This window comes from Leucopleurus acutus (assembly GCF_964270905.1).
Source record: "Leucopleurus acutus genome assembly, chromosome: 1".
NCBI classification, from domain to species: Eukaryota; Metazoa; Chordata; class Mammalia; order Artiodactyla; family Delphinidae; genus Leucopleurus; species Leucopleurus acutus.
The window spans coordinates 42,271,631-42,294,589 of record NC_139142.1 but is presented as its reverse complement, the minus strand read 5'-3'; the positions used below and the strand labels follow the sequence as shown (position 1 = coordinate 42,294,589).

Sequence of the window (22,959 nt, the reverse complement as noted above, 5' to 3'; positions counted from 1 at the left end):
TACCGCAAAAAAAATAAAAAGAAAAATCAAAGGGTGGAAATTCAGCAGCTGGAGATGGAGCTCATTCCTGTTGATTTTACTTAGACTTACCTTAGGGAGTCTTCAGTTTTGTCAGTGTTTTCTTTCATTGATTTCTTTTAGGCCAAATACAGCACAAAATTGACCAGTCTTTTTTTTTTTTTTTTAGGTGTTTAGTTAAATGCCTTACTGTGAATATGTATCTATTTTCTGGACTCATTTTTAATCCAGACTGCTTAGTAGTGTATTTTGTGCCCATTTTAATAAACTAGGTGACATTTATTAAATCTAAATGAGTTAGAATTTTAAAAATTCTTTTCAGCAGTTTTAACGATCCCTCTTGGGTTGTCTTACTTTGGGAGTAAAACTTGATACCTAAATTCTTAGAGCCTTTTCTGCATGTTATAAATTTGTACTTCTTGACTATAAATCATTGTAATTGTGCCCATGTCTTTTCCACATGCATAAGTCATATTTTCTGAAATATCAGTGCCTTCAAGGAATTACCTTTTTATTTCTTTAGTGTGTAGTGACCTGAGCCTTAATAGATTTCATTAACCAAATGACTGATAAGATGCTGATAGTGAAAAATAGGGATTTAAATTAAAAAAATCAAGAAAACTCACCTGCAGCAGATTACCACTTGTAGGTATTTCTTCTAATGGTTCAGTAGAGATTACTGAATAGATTTTATTCCTTTTTTATTTACAGAGCTCAAAGCATGCCTGTCTTTAAGGAGGTAAAGGTACAGCTTTTAGAAGATGCCAGCGCAGAAAAGGACCCTATTATTCAGGAGAGTAGAACTTCACCCAGTGGAATTGATTCAGCTGCAACTGTGGCTGCAGCAACTGCTGCCGCCATTGCAACAGCAGCTCCACTGATAAAAGTATATCTGTTTCTTCCCAGATAGTCATTACTACTTTGTAAAATGTAAAAATGTTTATTAGAAACTGATTCTGTAATGGTTGTGTCCAGCCATTGGCTAGGGATATTGCTGTCTGTAGTTGTGAATTATTTCTCAGAAGTTGTGAGATTTATCTCTCATCCCTGTGTTAGTTCTAGAAAATCCTGGACTTTCTTAGTTTTAGCACTGAAAAATATCATCTTGGGAACCCCTCAGTCCTGGGTACCTGGGATGTTTGGTCATCCTTATTTTAGAGCTAGAAGGGACCATACAGACCATCTGTGCCAAACCCCTCAGTTTGTAAATGGGAAAAATGAGAAACAGGTCAGAGTCAGCAATAAGGTCTTAGAGCCAATAGGGGGAGAGCCAAGACTGCTGACCTAACTCAGCCTCAGATTAGTGAAGTATCGAAAGCTACTTTGTTTTGCTATTTCCTTCTTTTTAATTTCCATTTAAGTATTTTTAATTTCCATTAAGTATTTAATTTCCACTTAAGAAATAAAAATTGTATGTGACAAATTTGTTATTTTTTATGAGAGAAAAGATCTACTTAAGGATAACTATCTTCTGCCTTTTATTTCTGTGATTCTAAAAATAAAGGCATAAAATCATCAGAAATTTGGTTTGATAATTTCTCAATACCAATCACTTTATATAATCTTTCTAGTAATTGAGCATATTTTTGATATCTTTGGATATTTTTACTGTTTTAGGTGCAGAGTGAGTTGGAATCAAAGGTCAATACTGTTACAGAATTACTCAATAAGTTACAGGAGACTGATAAACAGCTACAACGCGTTACAGAGCAGCAGACAACCATTCAGAATAAACATGAGAAACTACACTGCCGTGATCATGGAAAGCAAATGAATGTGTTTATGGAGCAGTACATTAGGCATCTTGAAAAACTGCAGCAACAACAAATAGATATTCAGGTAATAAAGGGATTACACATTCCATGACCTTTTATCACGTGGATCTCTAAGCTAATATTCATTGATTATTGCAATAGCTCAGGAGATTGTAACAGTTTTAGTTCTTAAATAATGATTTGCTTTTGTTCAGAATTCTTTTCCTCTATGGGGTAACTCTGCATGTTCTAGTTCAGACGTCTAGCTCTGTGAGACCTCTCCTTATAGTTGGCTTTTCCTTCTTTTGTGGTATTTCCGTTGACGGTGTTTTTAAAGGGCATTTATTGCATTGCAGTTTTTTGTTTACATCAGTGGCTCTTAGCCTGGGAATGTGCATCAGACTCACTTGGAGAGCTTTATAAATATACACGTGCTTGTACCTCTCAGAAAGTCTGAGACAGCAGGTCTCAGATGGGGTCTGGGAATCCTTGAAAGCTCTCTAATGATTCTGTTGCACACCCTTGGATGAGAACCACCTAGTATACTTATTTGCTTCTACATTTACTTAATTAAAAAGAATGAATATTCTTATGCCTTTTGAATATGAGGCACTGGGCTATTATAAAAAGAAGAATTATCCTCACAGAGAGCTGATAGTATAGTTTCTTATTTATTTTGGAATTTCTAAGTCCTGGGATACTACCCAGCACTCAGGTACTCAGTATACTTTCTTTTTGAATGAGTGAATGACCAGCATCGTAAATGCATTGGGTTTTTTAAAATAAATTTATTTATTTTATTTATTTATTTTTGGCTGTGTTGGGTCTTCGTTGCTGGGCGCGGGCTTTCTCTAGTTGCGGCGAGCTGGGGCTACTCTCCGTTGCGGTGCATGGGCTTCTCATTGCAGTGGCTTCTCTTGTTGCGGAGCACAGGCTCTAGGCACGTGGGCTTCAGTAGTTGTGGCACATGGGCTCAGTAGTTGTGGCACGCGGGCTCTAGATCTCAGACTCAGTAGTTGTGGTGCATGGGCTTAGTTGCTCCATGGCATGTGGGATCTTCCCGGACCAGGGCTCAAACCCGTGTCCCCTGCATTTGCAGGCAGATTCTTTTTTTTTTTTTTTTTTTTGCGGTACACGGGCCTCTCACTGTTGTGGCCTCTCCCATTGCAGAGCACAGGCTCCGGACGCGCAGGCCCAGCGGCCATGGCTCACGGGCCCAGCCGCTCCGCGGCTTGCGGGATCCTCCCGCACCAGGGCACGAACCCGTGTCCCCTGCATCGGCAGGCGGACTCTCAACCACTGCGCCACCAGGGAAGCCCCTGCAGGCAGATTCGTAACCACTGCGCCACCAAGGAAGCCCTGCATTGGTTTTAATTTACTTTTTTTCCCTACTTAGTATGCAGTTTAAAAACTTTTAAAAATAAAATTAAAATATAACATTCAGAAGAATATATAAAAATAAGCTTATCATAGCTCAATATAAGATCACAGAGTGAACGCTAATGTCCTATTATTTTCAAGACTTCCTAATAGAGCTTGTCTTGAAATTTTCATGGGATTAAGATATTATTTTTATTGGAATGATTATGGGCATATAAAATAAAGTTTTACTAAGTACTCCATACATTGCTAAAATTGAGTATGCAGCATGTCATCTGGAGAGGCTAGGAGTGGGCCTATCAGAGTGCTGGTCCCCAGTCTACAGGTAACTTTGCTTCTCTGAGCCTTGATTTCTTTACCTAGAAAATATTTTTGGTTCAGGATAGAATGAGATGACACATTTGAAAAGCACATTGAGTTTTTTTAAGGTAGTTCTAGGTGCCTGCCATTCATTTATCCTTCCATAAATAAACGCATAATTTATTAACTTTCTGATTTTGGAAGAATGGAATCTTTGCTAATTCAGACATCTTATTTATAAAGCCTATAACTACAGAGAAAATTGAACTTTCAGTGAGTATTTTAGTAGTTCAGTTAAGGCTTAATGAAATGAAATTCTTTTTGAAGAGTGATCTCAACACACTTTTAAGAATTCTGTAAAACTATAAATCTTTTCGGTTTTTCTTTGTCTAGCATAAAACTCTTTTAAAATCCGTTTTATTAGTTAAGATACTTACACATTTCAGATGTTTTAATAGTGTTAAAACTGTGTTGTCACTATAGTTTCCATTTATACGTAAATGCATAAATTACTGCTGCTACTATGCGCAGCTACTATTTTATTTGAGTGCTTTCTGTCAATGGTTTTTAAACCTTTAATTAAAATAAAATCTTACCATCCAGGATATAAAAGATGAGATGTTTTGGTTTTAAATTCTCTGGTTTAAGTAGAGGTCTAGGGCTAGGGTCCCTTCTTCCTGGTCCTCTCCTACCCTGCTTCAGTGTCTCTTGAGCCATCTCTGAGGTGAAAAGGAAGAAACGGAGGTTTAGAATAAATTAAATGATCAGGGCCACACTGCAGAGCCAGACTTAACCCAAGTGCTATTATATGCTTCCAGTGGCATTGCTGCTGCAGTAGATAGTTGCATGTAATGTATGTATTTTCATTGTTTATTAAATCTAATAGATTGTTTTCAAGTCTTCTAATAAATTCAAAGTATTTTGTCATCTAACTCTTTCAAATGATATTTGAAATTAACAAATTAATTTTATGTTTTCTAGACTCACTTCATTAGTGCTGCACTCAAGACTAGTAGTTTTCAGCCCGTTACTGTGCCCCCTTCTAGAGCAGTGGAAAAGTATTCTGTAAAACCAGACCATTTGAATTTTGGTAGCAGTAATCTATCTTCACATAACACCTTTGCTTGCAAACAAGGTAAAAATATGTAGTTTTCTATGAATAAAAAATGCCAGCTATGAATGTTCTTTGCAGTATATAAGCTGAAAACTTACTTACAAGGTTGTGAGAGACTCTTTGTTTTATAAAATTAGGTTTTGTTTTTTTTTAGGTCAGGTAAGTTTTAGATTATTTTGAAACTTGTTCAGTCAAGTTATGGATCATGTTCTACTTAATGGTTTTAATTAATAACTTTCATAAATTGTCAGAAGCACTTCTATATAAATTTAGAAAAATTTTACTTATCTAGCATCAAAAATGCTTGTCATCAATTCACCAATTTTCTGACAAACTGGATATTTGCTGTTTTCTTGATTCTGTCAGGGGAGAAACCATCTGAGTACAATTAGAAACTATTTCTAAATATTTTCAAAGAGTTAGTAATGCAAGTCTATTTTAATGGAATTTTAAAAATCTCTTTATAAAAACAAAGGAATACATAGCTTATTTGTGTTAATCCTTTGGAATTTAAACTATATCAATAAATGTATCTCCAAATTATTGATATTTGAATAATGAACTAATGAAAATTAAGGGCCTATCCCTTTAATGATATACAGATCCATGGAGTACAATATTCCCGACATTTGATTTGTTAGAACATTGTTGGATTACAGACATGTTAAAGGTTCCTTATACTTGCAAGGTGCTTTACGTTTCCCCCAAATGAGTGGGTCTTACAAAACTTTTGTGAAGTGATGTGAATCAGTTTTTAAGTTGTAAAGGGAGGAAGATGAAGCCCAGAAAGGTTATGACTGCCTGCTCAAGGTCACCTGGCTTGAGAGTGAAAGTGTCAGAGCTACAGCCGGAACTCAGGTTTCCACGCTCACCGTTCATAGTTGTCTAATGTATTTTGTACTCTAAAGTGGGATCTCTCTAGATCAAAGTATATAAAAATTTTAAGACTTGCTATACTTAGCACCAGATGGTCTTACCAGTTTTCATTGCCACGAGCAGTGTCTGGCTATGCCATTTTTCACCACAACTTGAATAGCACTGAATATTGTCATATTTTTTTCTTATTTATTAGGTATAAGTATAAAGTGTTTATAGTTTATATTCTTCTGATTCTAGTGAGGATGAACTTATTTCTATATATTTGTTAATAATTTGAGTATCCTATATAATTTTTGTTTTATTTTTAAAATATGGGGAAGAGTAATATTACAATTTAAATGTTTTTAAAAAGTAAGTTAAATTTATTATTTTCTTTATTTTCTATTGAAGCACCTTCAATAGAGGTTGAAGATACCAATTTTGATAAACAGAAATCTCCTTTGGAGACACCAGCACCCCGCAGATTTGCTCCTGTACCTGTTTCAAAGGATGATAAAATATCAAAGAGGGAAAATCCTACGGATAAAAAAGAAAATATGGAGATATCACGTCATACAGGTAATAAAGCAATTATAATTAGCACCCACTACTTTTATTAGACCCATCTCAAATTAGGAACAGATTTCCACACTCATGATTTATAATTCTCTAATGTGCCTTATAGTAACTGAAGTAGGATCTCTATTTTTAATATTTGTATTTAAATGATACTTTCTGGGCAAATCAAGCTTCTTTAGGTTCTTTGTAGAAGGAGTTGGAGATATACCTTTATAATTATTTTGACTATCTTCAACATGTTATTACTTAAACCTTTAATGAAAATATTTGTTATTAATAAATAAAAAATAATGCTTTATAGAAGGTAAGGTTGATTATCATGTTTACTTATATTGTTTTTAAGTGTGAATTTAAATACTAAAACTCAGAGAATTTTAACATTTATTATTGTGTTCAATTGGAAAAAGTGCTAATAACCTTTATAAGTGACAGGAAATAATAATTTGTTATAGACACTTAAAATATAGCCTTTCTAGTAAAAGTAAGTAAAAATGTTAAATATAAGCTTTCATTTTTGGAGTCATTTAAATGCATTCCAGTCTTGTCTTGGACACATTTAAAGAATCTTAAGGAATTTAAAAGATAATAAGATCTTTAATTAATAAACTAACCTCACCAAAAAAAAAAAAGTTTGTTATGTAGTCTCATTAAAGATGAGGCTAAAAGGAGGATTCAACCAATAGTTGTTGTGAAGAAATAGTTAAATCTCCCTTTCACTGTTTATAAAAATAGTTACAGGGCTTCCCTGGTGGCGCAGCGGTTGAGAGTCCACCTGCCGATGCAGGGGACACGGGTTCGTGCCCCGGTCCGGGAGGATCCCACATGCCGCGGAGCGGCTGGGCCCATAGGCCATGGCCGCTGAGCCTGTGCGTCTGGAGCCTGTGCTCCGCAGCGGGAGGGGCCACAGCAGTGAGAGGCCTGCGTACCGCAAAAAAAAAAAAAAAAAAAATAGTTACAGTTTACTGGGCTTTGTGATGATGTTACTTCTCGTTCAAATTCCTTTTTTCTGTGATGGCAATAAATTCAGGCCTAAAATTTTACCAGTATAGTTTCCTTGAGTTATAAATATTTAGTTTTATTGATGAATGTATGTGTAGTCTACATTGTAAATTGAGTAGGTCATCACCACATGAAACTAATTTAGTACAAATATATGTGAGATAGTATATAAAAGAGAAATGAATTAGTACTTGAAAAATGATATTGTATTTCTTCTGTTGTAGAAAATGTAGGACTATTGGAACAAATTTTGAATAGCTATGATTCTTTGACAAGAATAAGTGAATCTTCAGACAAAAACTTACTAACTAGATCAAAAATAGGATGGAATCCTGAGAGGAGAAACAGGTAAAAACAAGAGATTGGAATAAAAGCTACATTGAAAAGAGCTTTGTTTATATTTTTAAAATTTCTTTAGAAATTTTAGTGAATTTAAAACATTGCTTTTAAAAATTGTCTTAGATTTAGTTACTATTTTCTTCTGCTAATAGATCTTTCCTCTTTTCTATAATATAATTATGAATACATCTAATTTTCTCAAACTGTGGATTATTTACTATTCATTTCTGATGAAATGATATCTGGGATTTGCTTCAATAATAATCCATTGCAGGGGCTTCCCTGGTGGCACAGTGGTTAAGAATCCACCTGCCAACACAGGGGACATGGGTTCGAGCCCTGGTCCGGGAAGGTCCCACTTGCCGTGGAGCAACTAAGCCCGTGCACCACAACTACTGAGTCTGCGCTCTAGAACCTGCAAGTCACAACTACTGAAGCCTGAGCACCTAGAACCCGTGCTCTGCAACAAGAGAAGCCACCACAATGAGAAGCTGGTCCACCGCAACGAAGAGTAGCCCCTGCTCACCCCAACTGGAGAAAGCCCGCATACAGCAACGAAGACCCAACACAGCCAAAAATAAAAAAAAAAAATAAAATAAATTAATTTAAAAAAATCCATTGCAGGGTGGGGAAAACTGGGTTGGAAGTATAAATGAAATGAGAATAGCCATAAGTTAGTTATTTTTGTAGTTGAATAAAGGTATATAGAGGTCATTATACTATTCTTTCTACTTTTGTGTATGTTTGAAACTTTACATTATAAAGAGTTTTTAAAAAGTCAAGTAAATCTAAGCCACTATAATTTTTTTTGAATGTCATGAAAACTACAATAATAAAAACTAAACGTGTCACATTTTGCATAATCTCATAAGAAGACATTACAATTTTAGTCCATTACATTTAATGTAATTACTGATAAAGTAAGATTTATGTCTGTCATGTTGTTATATGTTTTTTTATATCTTAGGTCTTTTTTTATTCCACTATTCCTCCATAATGTCTTTTTTTTTTATTAAATAGATATATTCTAGTATGAGATTTTCATTCCCTTGTTGCTTCTTTTACTATATTTTTTGAGTTATTTTCTCAGTGGTTGCCCTAGGAATTACAATTAACATCTTAATTTAAAATGATCTAGTTAGGATTAATACCAATTTAATTTCTATAGGATTCAAAACCTTTGCTCTGATATAGATTGATTCCCTCCCCCTTTCTTTCTGCTATTATTGTCATACAAATTATGTCTTCTTGCATTATAAGTTTGTCTATACAGCTTGATAATTATTGCTTTATGCAGTTGTCTTTTAAATCCGATAGAAGAAAAGAGTTATAAACAAAAATAATTTAATACTGTCTTTTATATTTACCTATGTAGTTAACTTTTACCAGTACTCTTTGTTTCTTCACATGGATTTGAGTTAGTTTGTGGTGTCCTTTTATTTCACTTTGAGGGACTCTTTTTAGTATTTACTGTAGAGTAGGTCTGCTGGTGATGAATTCTCTCAGTTTTGTTTATCTAGGAATGTCTTAATTTCTACCTTTGAAGGGTAGTTTTGCCAGATGTAGAATTTTTGGTTGACACTCTTTTTCTTTTAGTGCTGTGAATATGTCATCTCACTGCCTTCTAAACCTCATGATTTCTGATGAGAAGTAAGCTGTTAATCTTCCTGAGGAAACTGTATATAATTAGTTATTTTTCTCTTGCTGCTTTCAGGATTCTCCCTGTGTCTTAGGCTTTTGACAATTTGACTATGATGTAGCTAAGTGTGGCTCTCTTTGAGTTTATCCTCCTTAGATTTTGTTGATCTTCTTGGATGAGTGGATTAATACTCATTAAATTGGGGAAGTTTTTGGCCGTTATTTCTTTACACAGTTAAATAGTGCACATGACCTTTTTTTTCTCTCCAAGGGCTATGTTGTATGCTTGATGATGTTCCACAGGTCTCAGAGACTTTTAATTTTTTTCATTCTTTTTTTCTTCTGTTCCTCAAACTGGATAATTTCAATTAATCTATCTTTAAATTTGCTGATTCTTTCTTTTGCCAATTTGAATATGCTGTTTAGCCCATCTAGTGAATGTTACATTTCAGTTATTGTATTTTTCAACTCTCAGAATTTCTATTTTTTTAAAAATAGTTTTTATCTTTATTGATATTCTTTGGTGAGACTTCATTCTTTTAGGTTTCTTTTTGGCCGTGTCGTGCAGCTTGCAGGATCTTAGTTCCCTGAGCAGGGGTTGAACCCAGGCCCTCGGCAGTGAAAGCACGGAGTCCTAACCAGTGGACCACCAGGGAGTTCCTGAGACTTCATTCTTATACTTTCTTTTAATTGTAGTAGCTCATTTATGTTCTTTTTCTAGTAAGTCCAATATTTGGGCTTCCTCAAGGACAGTTTCTACTGACTATGCTTTTTCCTGTGTCTGAGTTATACTTTCCTGTTTCTTTGTGTCTCACAACATTTTTGTTGAAAATTAGACATTTTAATGTGCCAGTTCTGGAAATCAGATTCTTCCAACAACTGCCGCCCCCAACCAGCGTTTGTTGGTATTGCTGATTGTTGTTGTTCATTTGTTGCTGTTTGTTAAGTGATTTTCCTGGACTAATTCTGTAATTTTAATTCTTTATCATGTGTAGCAAGTCTCTATTTGGTTAGCTAAGTCTGCTAATGATTGGAAGGAGATTTCCTTATCTGCTTTGAATGAATAAGTCTCCCTGTCTTTGCAAGGGGCTGTGTGTGTGTGTGTGTGTGTGTGTGTGTGTGTGTGTGCGTATCTACATGTTGGGGCATACCTTCAGTGCTCCAGCAGTTTATAAGTCTGTCTTAACCTTAACTTCCTACTCGCACAGAGCCCACGATCAGTCAGATGTGAAAGATTAGGCCCTTTTTAGGTCATTCTTTTGCATGCACATAGCCCTGTACGTGCACATGACCTTCTAGATCCCCAGTAACGTGTTGGAGCTTTTCAGAACTCCACCATGGACATCTCATTCCCCAAATTTTTGGTTTATTGTTTACCCTCTTGTTTGCCTCAACTGGCATGACCCCCTCAGGCAGCTAAGATGTTGAACAATTGGCACTGTTTTCGAAGAATGACCTGGGGATGGGATTTCTCACTGAGATAAGTCTGAGTCAGGTCTAAGGAGAAACCCTGAGAAGGGACTTTTTGAGGGGCTCCAAACTCGTTCTGACTTTTTAGTGGTTGTGAGGCTGTTGGTTTTCTTTTTTTAAAAAATGTTCTATTTATTTATTTATTTTGGCTGTGCTGGGTCTTAGTTGTGGCACGTGGGATCTTTCTTGCGGCCTTTTTAGTTACTGCATGCAGGCTTCTTCGTTGCAGCATGCAGACTTCTTAGCTGTGGCATACATGTGGGATCGAACCCGGGCCCCCTGCATTGGGAACATGGAGTCTTACCCACTGGACCACCAGGGAATTCCCGAGTCTGTTGATGTTCAAAGCTACCACAGAGTTGGGGAAAGGGCTCTGGGAATAGGGCAAGTTAAAAATGCCATAGAGCTTGCTGTTCTTGTCAGCCATTTTCTTACTTAAATATTCCTTGGGTTGTTGCAAGCTTTTGTTTAATTTCCAGCATTCTGCAAAAGCTGATTTGACCATTTTTGCTAGTGTTCTCTTTACTCTTAACAGGAGTAGATTTTTAGAGATTCTTACTCCACCATTCCAGAAGTGCTTTTGCACGTTAGCTTTTTCCTGCTCTTTTTCTACTATTCCTAAGCCAGTCTGGCCAGAGTAATCTTGTTTCTTGTAATTTTTGGTGTTTCATATGTTTAATCACATAACTGATTAATTCTGTTGTACAATTTTAATAAGACTCATTTAGAATTCATATAACTAAGGATGTATCAAAGATTTATATAATCAACTGTTTACTGAACTTATGACAATTTAGAAAACTTTAATTTTAAATCTTTTACAGCATTGACCCTCTATCCACTCAGAAATTTCCTTCCTATGAAGAACTAGGAACAGCTAAAGTGACTGTGCAGAAGTCTGATGATATTCTTCATGATCTTGGCCAAAAGAGGAATGAAACAAATGGCATACTCCAGGTAAGGTGGGAGCAAGATACTAAAATTAATGATTAGTAAAGGTAAAAATTACGAAGAAATAAAGTTATCAAGACAGAAAGCAAGAGGAAGGATGAAGACAAAGCATGGAAAGACATGTCAGCCCAGCCTGTTCCCCTTACAAAACTTTTCCAAAAGCCCTCATCAAGTGATTTCTACTTACTGCTCCTTGGCTAAGACTGAGCCACATGGCAACCTGTAGCTCTCTAGCTTCTGTTGGAGAGGAAGGAAGGCGGAAGGGAACTGTGAATGGCCCTCGTTTATCCAGTTCACATTGTCTGCTCTGCCTACCTAGAGCCAACTTGCTCTTATTTTGTTTTAGCTTTCTTCACCAGATAGAGCTTTTGTTGGCCACCGAACTGCTGTGGGCTTCCCAGCCCCATTTCACTGAACATTCACATTAGTGCTTCTAAATGGAAAGAAACTTTAGTTGCCAAGTATTCTTTTATAGCTCTTCAATTTGACAAATTGATTCCTTAGACTATATTGGCATAGTATATGTCCCAAACTATAGTAATAGCTCTTATTTGGATTAAAATATTAATATGTTTTACATATTAACATTCTTGCCTTTTTATCTTTTAAGCCAAAAGAATCTCAGATTGTGTCAGGGGTTGCTGGTCTTCCACAGAATTCCATTAAGCTTCAAATAACCAATACGAGATCCATATTGAAAGATGCTGAGAAGATTTTGAGAGGAGTACAAAACAATAAAAAAGTACTTGAAGAAAACCTGGAAGCTATTATTCGTGCAAAGGATGGAGCTGCCATGTATTCATTTATCAATGCTCTATCTACCAACAGGTAGGACAGAATGTTGGCTTCCCAAGGTTTTTTATGAAACTGCCAGTTTACAGGCTCTCATATTTTTTTTCCTAAGTGCTTCATTTTGTTTTAGTGTGTTTTAATGTTTAGAAAATGTTCTTCATTGCCTTTGACATGTGGACTTATTATAAAGTTGGAATTTGGGTATGTACATGTTGCTATTATTTTTCACAGATGTTAATTTTCCCTGTTTTTTTCTCTCCTTGGTACATTTCTTCTGTGATCTACATGTGCTTTTCAAACATTCGATGAAACTAATAACATTGGTTTTTCATTTTCAGATGAAGGATATTGGGCTACACAATAGATTCAAAACTAGGTAAGAGATCTATTCTTAGGACCTTTAATGTTAATTTAAGAAAATTCTTTTTTCTGTTTTGTAGAGAGGTGTCAGAGAAGATTCGGATCAGAAAGGCAGTAGATAACTGGATTAAAACTATTTCTGCAGAAATTCAAGTAGGTATTGGAAAAAAAAAGAATTAATTGAATTCTTAGGAGATAACATTTATTACAATTTACAAGTATCATACATATTCTCAAAATATTCCTTTTAAGTCCACTGATAATTCTTAATTTCACTCTCTCACCCTTTATACTTACTTAGTAATAAGTTTCATTTTACTTAACATGTGCTTTGTCTCATAAATTATATTATGGCTGTTAACTGAAAAATTGTGGATAATAACTAAAATATGAGTGATTTGAAAGAAAATTTAGCAAAAGCATTTAGAAAAGAAAGAAGTATACTTACAAAAAAAGGATCCTTTAAAAAAAAAGACAGCAGATTTAGAAGCATTGGCTTACCAAAGTAAAAACATCAAAGTTACTTAAAAGGAAAATACTCCACAAGATTTTTAAGGTTACTAAGTTTAGAGAAGTCAGTTTCAGCTGGAAAAACTGCCACTTTTTCACCTCCACAAAGCTCATGGTGTATCTTCAGACATTAGCATTGCAAAAATCCACGACAGTTGTTTTTATCAAGGGGTCAGTAATTTAAAGGAAATTCTTAAAATTCTATGTATTTGAAGAAGCAAAACTAGACAGGGTAACTCATTTTTACCTTGGGATGCAAAGTGTTTTTTCCTGACTGTAAGATGTGTGTATCTACGTACTCACAGTGGTAGAAGATGAAGTGTTAGTTTTTTTGGTTTGGGGGATTTATTTTTGTTTCTTTCTTGTTTTTTGTTTTTGGGGGGCTTTTTGTCCTCACTATGTAGCTTGTGGGATCAAACCTGGGCCCTCAGCAGTGAAAGCACAGAGTCTGAACCACTGGACCGCCAGGGGATTCCCTAATATACACTTTTAAACACTGTTGTTTTAAGAATATATATCTTTAATGTGGTTATAAAGAATTTATATTAACTGCTACGTAATGCGCCAGAAAAAAGTGAGCTAAGCGTCAGAAGACTTGGAGTTCATATCTGGTTCTGCAGACGACTAGCAATATATGTCACTCTATAACTGTGGATTTCATGCAAAATATGCTTGTTTAAACCTACAAGTAACTTTAATTTATAAATAAATCTCAGCGTTTTATTACAAAATTGTTTACTTTATGGAAACTTAATTTTTAATTTAATTTTTGGAACAGTTACTATATTCATATGGTTTAAACATCAAGAAGTGTAAAAAGCTTTATAATGAAAAGTTGCCCTCTTATCCCTGAACATCATCTACTGTTTCTCATTCCCTCTGCTCCATAAAACACCAGTCTTTTAAATTTTTCGTTTATTCTAAAAAGAATTTTTATTCATATGTAGACCAATATCATTTACTTATAAAGCCTTTAAAACTGCTAAATTATATTTCTATAGCAGCAGAAAATGAATTCTAGTACTTTTGATGTGAAAGCATTACTACTTGGATAGATTTGAAGTAATTTTAATTTTGGTTATGTTAAGGATGAACTGGCAAGAAAAGATTATGAACAAAAGAGATTTGATCAGAAGAACCAAAGGACCAAGAGAGTTCAGAACATGAGTAAAGATATTAAAACCAACACACAAGACAAAACGGTAAACAACTCTGTAATTCCAAGAAAACATTCTCAAAAACAAAAAGTGGAGCAAATAAGAAATCCACCTACAAGGAGCATGCCTGCTTCAAGCTTACAGAAAGAGAGAAAAGAGGTAAGATCCTAATCTGGTTTTGTGATGTAAATGTTGCATTATAATTGATCATTTTTTAAAGACATAAATAATGAAATGACTGTGAAAATGTTTTAAAAATATGAATGACTATACAAATGTAAAACCATCTTTAAACTATTGATATTTAGAGTTTTGGGTATCCATAATGTAGAAATCACTGCACAAAGTACACAGTTCCTTCCTTCTGACATCTCACACTTATAATCACAGTATTTCAGTTACAGCAGGTGTATCTAGAGATCATCTAGTCCAAAAATTAGATCCTCTAGTTCATGGTATTCAAAATTGTATTTCATCTTTGTATGTTGTATATGTGTGTGTGTGTGTGTGTGTGTGTGTGTATAAATTTTAGTTTGTTTATTTTTCAGTTTAACAAATGTCTGTTTAGTGCCTAGTGATTGGGAGGCATGGAACTAGATCCTAGAGGGAATTTTTTGGCTGTTCTAACTAAGCTGTAACTTTGTTAATGCCAAACATGGATTGTTGGGCAGATTCATAAAGCATCTGATTAATTCAGTACTTAGTACTTAATAGATGCTCAATAAATGCTACCTTTCTGTGGCATTTAGATTGTGATTGAAGGTGAGATCAGGAATGTAGGAAATTATTTAAAGACTTGATTTATGTTATTTTACTGTACTTGACAGTTATTACTTTCATATGTAAAATGTATTTAAGTTTACTTTTTGGTGTGGATAATATGCTTAGTAGTGTAAGAACCTTCATGTTTTTTGGGTGGATGATTTTTGTATTTAATTTTTATGCTTTGGAAAACTTTACAACTGTAGTTTGAGAACTATCTCCAGAATTTAAGAGCCATTCAACATAGAGGACTTTCCTGACCTAATCATTCTTAATATAGTACTTAAGCTGGCAAAAGGAGTTTTTAGAAAAATGAGATAAGTGTTTGATGACTATTTTGCTGGTGAGTTGAATAACTTTGTGTACTTAGGGGTTTTTGAAAGCAACCACAGTGGTACAAGACAAGGATTATATGTTACAAATCTATGGAAAACCAGTTTATCAGGGTCATCGCAGCACTCTTAAAAAAGGACCATATCTCAGATTTAATTCTCCATCTCCTAAGTCCAGACCACAGAGACCAAAAGTAATAGAACAAGTTAAAGGTAAGGAACCTCATTTTTTGGTGATAAAACTCATTTTTTGTGGTATCGGTTTAATATGTAAAGTTTAATTTTTGCTTTTTATTACTTATAAATACTGTTCAAATTATGTAATGCTTAGGGATGGAAACATTTCCTTTTAGGAAAGTAGGGAAAAATAGACCAGATTCAAGATAGGATCAGTGGGGAAAAAATAGGATTAGATGGTATCTTCAGATAAAGCATGATAAAATTTATGAGATGATGACTTTTAAGCAATTTAAATTATAATCTAGGGAACGTAGACATTTCCTTGCAAAACTTACTCCATCACATTCTTTTTTTTTTTTTTTTTTCTTTCTTTTTGCGGTACGTGGGCCTCTCACTGCTGTGGCCTCTCCTGTTGCGGGGCACAGGCTCCAGATGCACAGGCCCAGCGGCCATGGCTCACGGGCCCAGCCGCTCTGTGGCATGTGGGATCCTCCCAGACAGGGGCACAAACCCGCGTCCCCTGCATTGGCAGGCGGACTCTCAACCACTGTGCCACCAGGGAAGCCCCATCACATTCTTTATGAACAGAAAAATAAGCCATATGCTGTACATTATCATAAAAGTGCTTATGGGTACTTTTGTAGTTTGGTTTGTCCTCAAAGAGCCTTAGTTAGCAAAGGGGGAAATTTTTTGTTACTTTTGTACACAACTAAAAATATCTTTATTTATCACTATATGTTTTGACTCACACCTACCATTTCACTAGTATATTTAAATATAACTCTTAGTTAAATATTGAGTCCGTTGACTTTGGTTACATTTTGAAGTTTCTCAACTTGTGCTTTAGCAGTCTGTAAGGCACTTTGACAACATGCCGTCACTCATGGATCCCAACTCATTTTCCTTTCTGATCCTTTCTGGAAGTTGGAGCTGTGGCAGTTGCTTTATTTTTCCTTCCTTTCCTTTCCAAAAGTTAGTTAATCATATAGGGTGTCAGTTTATCTAGAAATCCTATAGATTTTATTTTACTAGGCTTGTGGATGATATTTACCCTAATGTTTCCTTGTTTCTTAGACCTTGCTATTGACTTATATTTGGGGTTTGGTAAGCCTTTGCCAAAAAATAAGTTAAGGTTTTAAAATACTTTTAAATCCAAAAATCACTTTATGAAGTAACCCTTTTAATGGTAGAAGTGATTGAGAACCTATGGACCCAGGCTCCTCCTTGGGCCTTGGTGCCTGTTATTCCCTCTGCCTGGAGGGCTTTTCCCTCAGACCCTTGCATGGCTCACTCAGTTCTTTCAATCTCTGCTCATAGCTGTTAGCTCCTCAGAGAGGTCTATGTTGACCATCCTATCCAAAATGTTATCATCTAGCCCTCTCTATTCCCTTGCTCTGCCTGTTGTTCCTCATAGCACTTTTCACCATCTGACATTATACTTTTATTTGTTTATCAATTTTTTTCCTTACTAGAGTGTAAGCTACATGAATACAGTTGGTTTATTCAGTACTTGTAGTCCCTGTGTCTGGAATGACGCCAAACACATTTTAAATGCTGAAAAAATATATTTTAAATAAACATTCAAGGGGCTTCCCTGGTGGTGCAGTGGTTAAGAATCCACCTGCCAGTGCAGGGGACATGGGTTCAAACCCTTGTCCGGGAAGATCCCACGTGCCGCGGAGCGACTAAGCAACTAAGCCCGTGTACATCTGACTTTGATATTGTTTCTAAAAAATCTTAAAATACATTTTTTAAATCTTTAAAAGCATTAAAAATGCTTACTATGATGTTACTATTAGACAGACACTATCTACATTCACTTCCCCCTCTGCCTTTAAGTTTCTGAGTGTTAGCAGTGAGAGAAGTTACTGCTAGGCACCTTTCAGATTCTATATAGCACCTACAGTACAAACATGGAAGCAGCGGTATCAGTCCCACTGCAGAGATCCCCTCCATTGAAGAACCATTTGTTTGTAGCAAGTAAATTAAATGGCAGTCTTCTCTGAGGTGGTTGCCTGGAAGCTCAGAATGCAAACTAATCTATTGTATTACAGTAAGAAATAAGCAACAGCATCCCTTTCAGACTAAACAAAACTGGGTGGAAACAGAAAAAGAAAAAGAAAACCTACCTTAGGTCTAGCTAGGGTTCAATTAAAAAGTTTTTTACAAATACCTTTTATGTGTCCATTATTATTATACTAGGTATTGTGAAGGCCACAAAGAGTAAGACATTGTCTTAATCCTCTTAAACTGGAGGACTTCCCTGGTGGCACAGTGGTTAAGAATCCGCCTGCCAACGCAGGGGGACATGAGTTCGATCCCTAGTCCGGGAAGATCCCACATGCCATGGAGCAACTAAGCCCATGCACCACAACTACTGAGCCCGTGTGCTGCAACTACTGAAGCCCGTGCACCTAGAGCCCATGCTCCACAACAAGAGAAGCCACTGCAATGAGAAGCCCATGCACCACGACGAAGAGTAGCCTCCGCTCACCACAACTAGAGAAAGCCCACACGCAGCAACAAAGACCCAATGCAGCCAAAAATAAATAAATAAATTTATCAAAAATAAATAAACATTCAAGAAAAATATTCCTTCAATTGAATGAATGAATACTTGAGAACATGATGAAAAAATATATAGATGTGGTACTAAAATTTTTCTTCCTCGGATCATAAAACTATATTTAAAAGTCTAGATTTATAAAACTACTCTTACATTAAAAGTAAAAATATAGAAATGTCAGGTATTTATTTATCAATAGAGGAGATTTTAGTTTCTTTTCCTTTACACTTTTAGTTTTCTTCACTTTTCTCAGGTTCCACAGAAATTTATGTTCTTCTCCAGAGAGACAGATAATCAGAAAAACTTCTAATTATTTAAGAATTCAGGATTTAATATCTATATAGGTTTACTAAATAGTGATTAAAAATGTATAATGTTATTAACTTCTGCAAGGTTTTAATAAGTATAGAATTTGATTATCTGTACATAATTTCAAAGGATAAAGCCTGGTTATACAGAATAATGAGAGGATGAAAAAATTTTCAATTCCAAAAATGATCATTAACTTTCTTATACTCATAGGAAAAAATGTAACAAGTTAAATAATACGTTCTGAATATTCTTTTGAATCTTTATTCAACATTTTATTCTAGTTATTTTATCTTTTCTATCATAGTAGCTGCACAAGTTGTTACATCTATTCAGAGGTTGAAAAACCATGACCTGCAGGTCAGCTGCCTGTTTTTATAAATAAAGCTCTATTGGAACATAGCTATACTCATTCATTTAAGTATTGTCTATGAGTGCTTTCATGCTACAACAGCAGAGTTGAGATGTTGCCACTGAGACCACACGGCCAATGAGGCTAAAATATTTACTATCTGACCAATTAAGAAAAAGTTTGCCAACCCGTGGTTTACTTATATTTTGGGGCCCTGTAACCTTATTATATAGAATGAGATCTTTCTGTGAAGAGGGGTTGCTATATTTGTAGATGACTGCATAGTAGATGTTCAAACAATATTTTAAAATATCTGCCATTGGTCATTATTATAGGCACTAAAGTGAAGTCAATAAGAACACAAACTGACTTTTATGCAACAAAACCTACAAAGACAGATTCTAAACTGCAACATACCATAACTACACTGTCTCCTGGTGAGCAGCAGTATTTGTTCAGCCCAAGCCGGGAAATGCCTACTTTTTCAGGTACACTGGAAGGTCATCTAATTCCTATGGCAGTTCTTTTAGGTAAGACGCAACAAAATATATGGGGTAAATTTTAGAATTCTAATCAGCAATAGCAGAAATTACAAAGTGATACTGACATAGTAGTCACCTACCTTTTCCTTTATGTGTTGTTTGTATTTGTGAGTAGGGCCTCAGAATGTGTCTTACTTGTGTAGTAGCAGTCTCTGAAATGATGCTATATTTTCACTTACAGGAAACATTCTTTTGGTATTTTATAATATATTTCTGTAGATGAAGTGAAATTAAAATAATGTTTAGACATGTCATAGATATTCATAATAATTAAAGAACTTGAGGATTTTGATTGGTTTAATATCATCATATCTTAGGAGAAAGTACTTTGAATTACCTTCTATATACTTTTGCACTAGGCCGTGATAAGTAAAAATTATGTAGTTGTGTGTTCTAAGCTAATAGTTTGTTATTAACTTATTTGAGGCCTCTCAGGTCCATCATTGTAAAAGTTGAGCAAATAATTTTTGTTCTCACACTAGCTCTTCAAATTTTGATAGCTATTTTTTTCTTTAAATATCACTGCGATTCTTAATTTTGGTGAATTATTTAAATGTGAATATTTTTCAACATAAGAGAATTTTTTATTTTTGATATTATGTGTTAATGGCATGTCAACTTGGTAGCTGTCTGTTCAAACATGTCTTCTACTAAAATAATAGCTGATACTTATAAAGTCCTTACTGTGTGCCAGGGACAGATCTAAGCACTTTATATATATTAACTTATTTAATCCACTGTATAAAATGCATGGTAATGTACCAATGTTATAAATGAAGAAACTGAGGCACAGAAGAGTTCAGTAATTTGTCAAAGGCCACATAGCTAGAGTGGAGCCAAGAGTCAAACCCAGGCAGTGTGACTTTAGAGTCTGTGTTTTTAATGAATGCACTGCACTGTCCCTCTTTACTTTGAAATTTAGGAAACAAGTGGAACTTTTGAAGTGAAAGGTAACAAAATTTTGACATCTATGATAGTTAGCAGATAGTTGGCCTACGTGCTCTTTATTGGTAGTCAAACACTAGTATTTTGTTGTCGGTTTTATTTCTGTCTGTTGCTGCCCTATGAAGATTTGAGAATAAAAATAATACAACACAATGCAATACACTTTAGTTTTGGCTTTGCCACTTACTGTCATAACCTTTGGCAAATTAAGTTATGTCTCTAAACCTCTGCTCCCTCAAATGTAAAATGTGGATAATATTAATACTCCATAGGCTTATTTAAATTAGATAGTGTATGTGAACTGTTTAGTACATATGAGTACCTAATGTTAGTCGCTGCTAAAAGGATGACATGCTGAGTATGATGGCAGTGGTGATGATAGAGGAAAAGGTGATTGCAGATAGTGCTTTCCTTTCCTGTGAGAATTTAGGCATAAAGATCTAGGTTTTATATTAGAATTTCTCTTTACTTCTGAAATGGTTGACTTCTTTTCCCCCCAAATTTTTTAGGACAAACCCAAAGTAATAGTGATTCCATGCCACCTGCTGGAGTAATTGTAAACAAGCCACACCCTGTAACAGTGACTACTTCTATTCCACCATCATCTCGAAAAACAGAAACTGGAGTAAAGAAACCTAACATAGCGGTTGTAGGAATGAAGTCAGAAAAAAGGGATCCTCCTCAACTTACTGTGCAGGTATTCAGTGTGCATGAACAGAAAAATTTAAGGAAAAAAATATTTGGCTTAACTTTAGTACTTAAAATCTATTATATTGCTTCATGAAAACTGTGCTTTCATGATGGGTCTTTCCTTCTTTAAAACTATGATATTAATGTGATATTGCTATCCTTGTTCTGCATGATTTAAGCTACCTTTTCTAAGCTGATAACTCATATCCAGTTGACTTGATGATATTCCAAAGGGAACAATTCAATAGTATATAATAATTAATTTTAAAAAGGCTTAATGTGTTTGTCTTATATAATTAATACTTTAATTTTATACAAACATATATAAGAGGACTTGAATGAATGGAGAGAGAACTTATAATGTGAAGCTTAAATATTCAAGATGACAATTCTTCCTAAGTTAATGTATAATTTAAGTGAAATTGTATAAAAAAATAAAAGCCATAATTTTTTTAAAACTTGAACTTTAGGATCATTTTGACATTTGAAAGAACAAAGGTTTAGAAAAGTTAAAGTGTTTTGATACTGGTCCTATTTCAGAAATAGCCTTGGTTATTTAAAAAGACTGTAATATGTGATAGATAGTTCATTAGCCAGTGGGAAATAAGATTATTTTAAATGAAATAATGTATGTTATAATTAGTTAGCAGTGTGGAAAGTAGATCGGTTTTAGACTCTAAACTTTTACTGTGTATCAAGTGAGTTCCAAATAGGCAACAGGCTAAAGTATAACTACAAGATATAAAAACATAGAAGAATTAGAAGATAATTGCGTGTAGTCCTTATCAAAAATGAAGTTAAGTCTGGATATAGAGGAAAAATCTTAGTTATGATAGAAAATAGATTTGAATCTATAAAATCTAAAACTTATATATGTAAAAGATTCCTAAATGAAAAGGAAAAACAACATACAGTGAGAACATATGAAAGGAATATGACAGAAAGTTTTAATTTTTAAATATAAAAATCTCCATAAATTAATAAGAAAACATAAGAGCAAATCCAGAAATATTCAAAGAACATGTATAAGACTCTACAGAAGAGGAAGTTATAAGCAATCAAATTGAGTAATTTAAATCTTGCTAGTTACCAAGGTAATCCAGATTAAAATAACAATAATATACCTCCATTTAAAAACTGTTCTTGCTGAAACACTTCTATTATCTAATTTGGGTGAAGGTTGGATAAAACGATTAATTATGTTTTTGATGATGGAAATAGAGCTCTTCATTGCATTTGGGCAGTAATTACCAAGTATCTTAAATATTTATGCTTTTTGGCTCAAGAAGTTAGCCTAATATCTGGCTATCTAGCATAATGAAATAATTCAAAGTTCAGGGAAAAAAACCCTATGTATATATGACGTTTTTTGGAGTGATATATATCTATCTATCTAATAGTGAATATCCTAAATGTTTACCAACAGGAAATATTAAATAAGGCATGTATTTTCTTGAAATACTATACAGTCATTTAAAATACTATTATGAAGTCTATATGGAAGTATAGTAAGGTGTTTATGACCTAATTACAATGGAAAATCAGGAATGAAACTGTTTTAGATTTTAGCTATGCATAAGTGGATAGTAAAAACATAAAGGGAATAGTGAAAATGATGTTGTCTTAAGATAATAGGATTCTTTGTGTTTCCCTTTTATTTTCCAAATTTTGTAAAATACGCTTTCATAATTTAAATGTTATCCATTGACTTTGCAATAAAAAGTTAAATATGTTATTGATACATAGATTCACAAATATTTGAGTCAAAATGATGAACTGAAAACTGGATGTTGTATTCTGTTTTAGATATTACCCAATGTAGATATTGACAGCATTTCAAATGGTAGTGCTGATGTTGGTCTATCTCCGTCTTGTCCCAAAGAAGCATCTCCTCCTCCTCCTCTGAAAACCTGGATACAGGTATGTTCAGAAATGTATTCTATATCTTTGAGCAATGTCTGACTATGGATTTTTAACTAATGTTATTCCATGCAAAGTCTTCCATTATAATCTATTTTAATAATATTCGTTTTAAGGAAAAGATTCAAAACAAATGTGAAAT

At 34.5% G+C, this 22,959-nt stretch overlaps 1 protein-coding gene across 6 annotated transcripts in view; it reads left to right on the top strand.

Moving 5' to 3' along the window:
* Positions 1-22,959, top strand: part of KIAA0586 — a 121,747-nt gene that overhangs the window by 24,239 nt on the left and 74,549 nt on the right. For all 6 annotated transcript variants that reach the window (XM_082844036.1, XM_082844037.1, XM_082844039.1 and 3 more), the window contains 13 exons: positions 730-904; positions 1,636-1,857; positions 4,434-4,587; positions 5,836-6,003; positions 7,227-7,350; positions 11,274-11,406; positions 12,011-12,228; positions 12,633-12,705; positions 14,151-14,378; positions 15,352-15,526; positions 19,056-19,250; positions 20,717-20,904; positions 22,704-22,817. In XM_082844036.1, the coding sequence (XP_082700162.1) occupies positions 730-904; positions 1,636-1,857; positions 4,434-4,587; positions 5,836-6,003; positions 7,227-7,350; positions 11,274-11,406; positions 12,011-12,228; positions 12,633-12,705; positions 14,151-14,378; positions 15,352-15,526; positions 19,056-19,250; positions 20,717-20,904; positions 22,704-22,817 (2,167 nt within the window). The remainder of the gene's footprint in view (positions 1-729; positions 905-1,635; positions 1,858-4,433; positions 4,588-5,835; positions 6,004-7,226; positions 7,351-11,273; positions 11,407-12,010; positions 12,229-12,632; positions 12,706-14,150; positions 14,379-15,351; positions 15,527-19,055; positions 19,251-20,716; positions 20,905-22,703; positions 22,818-22,959) is intronic.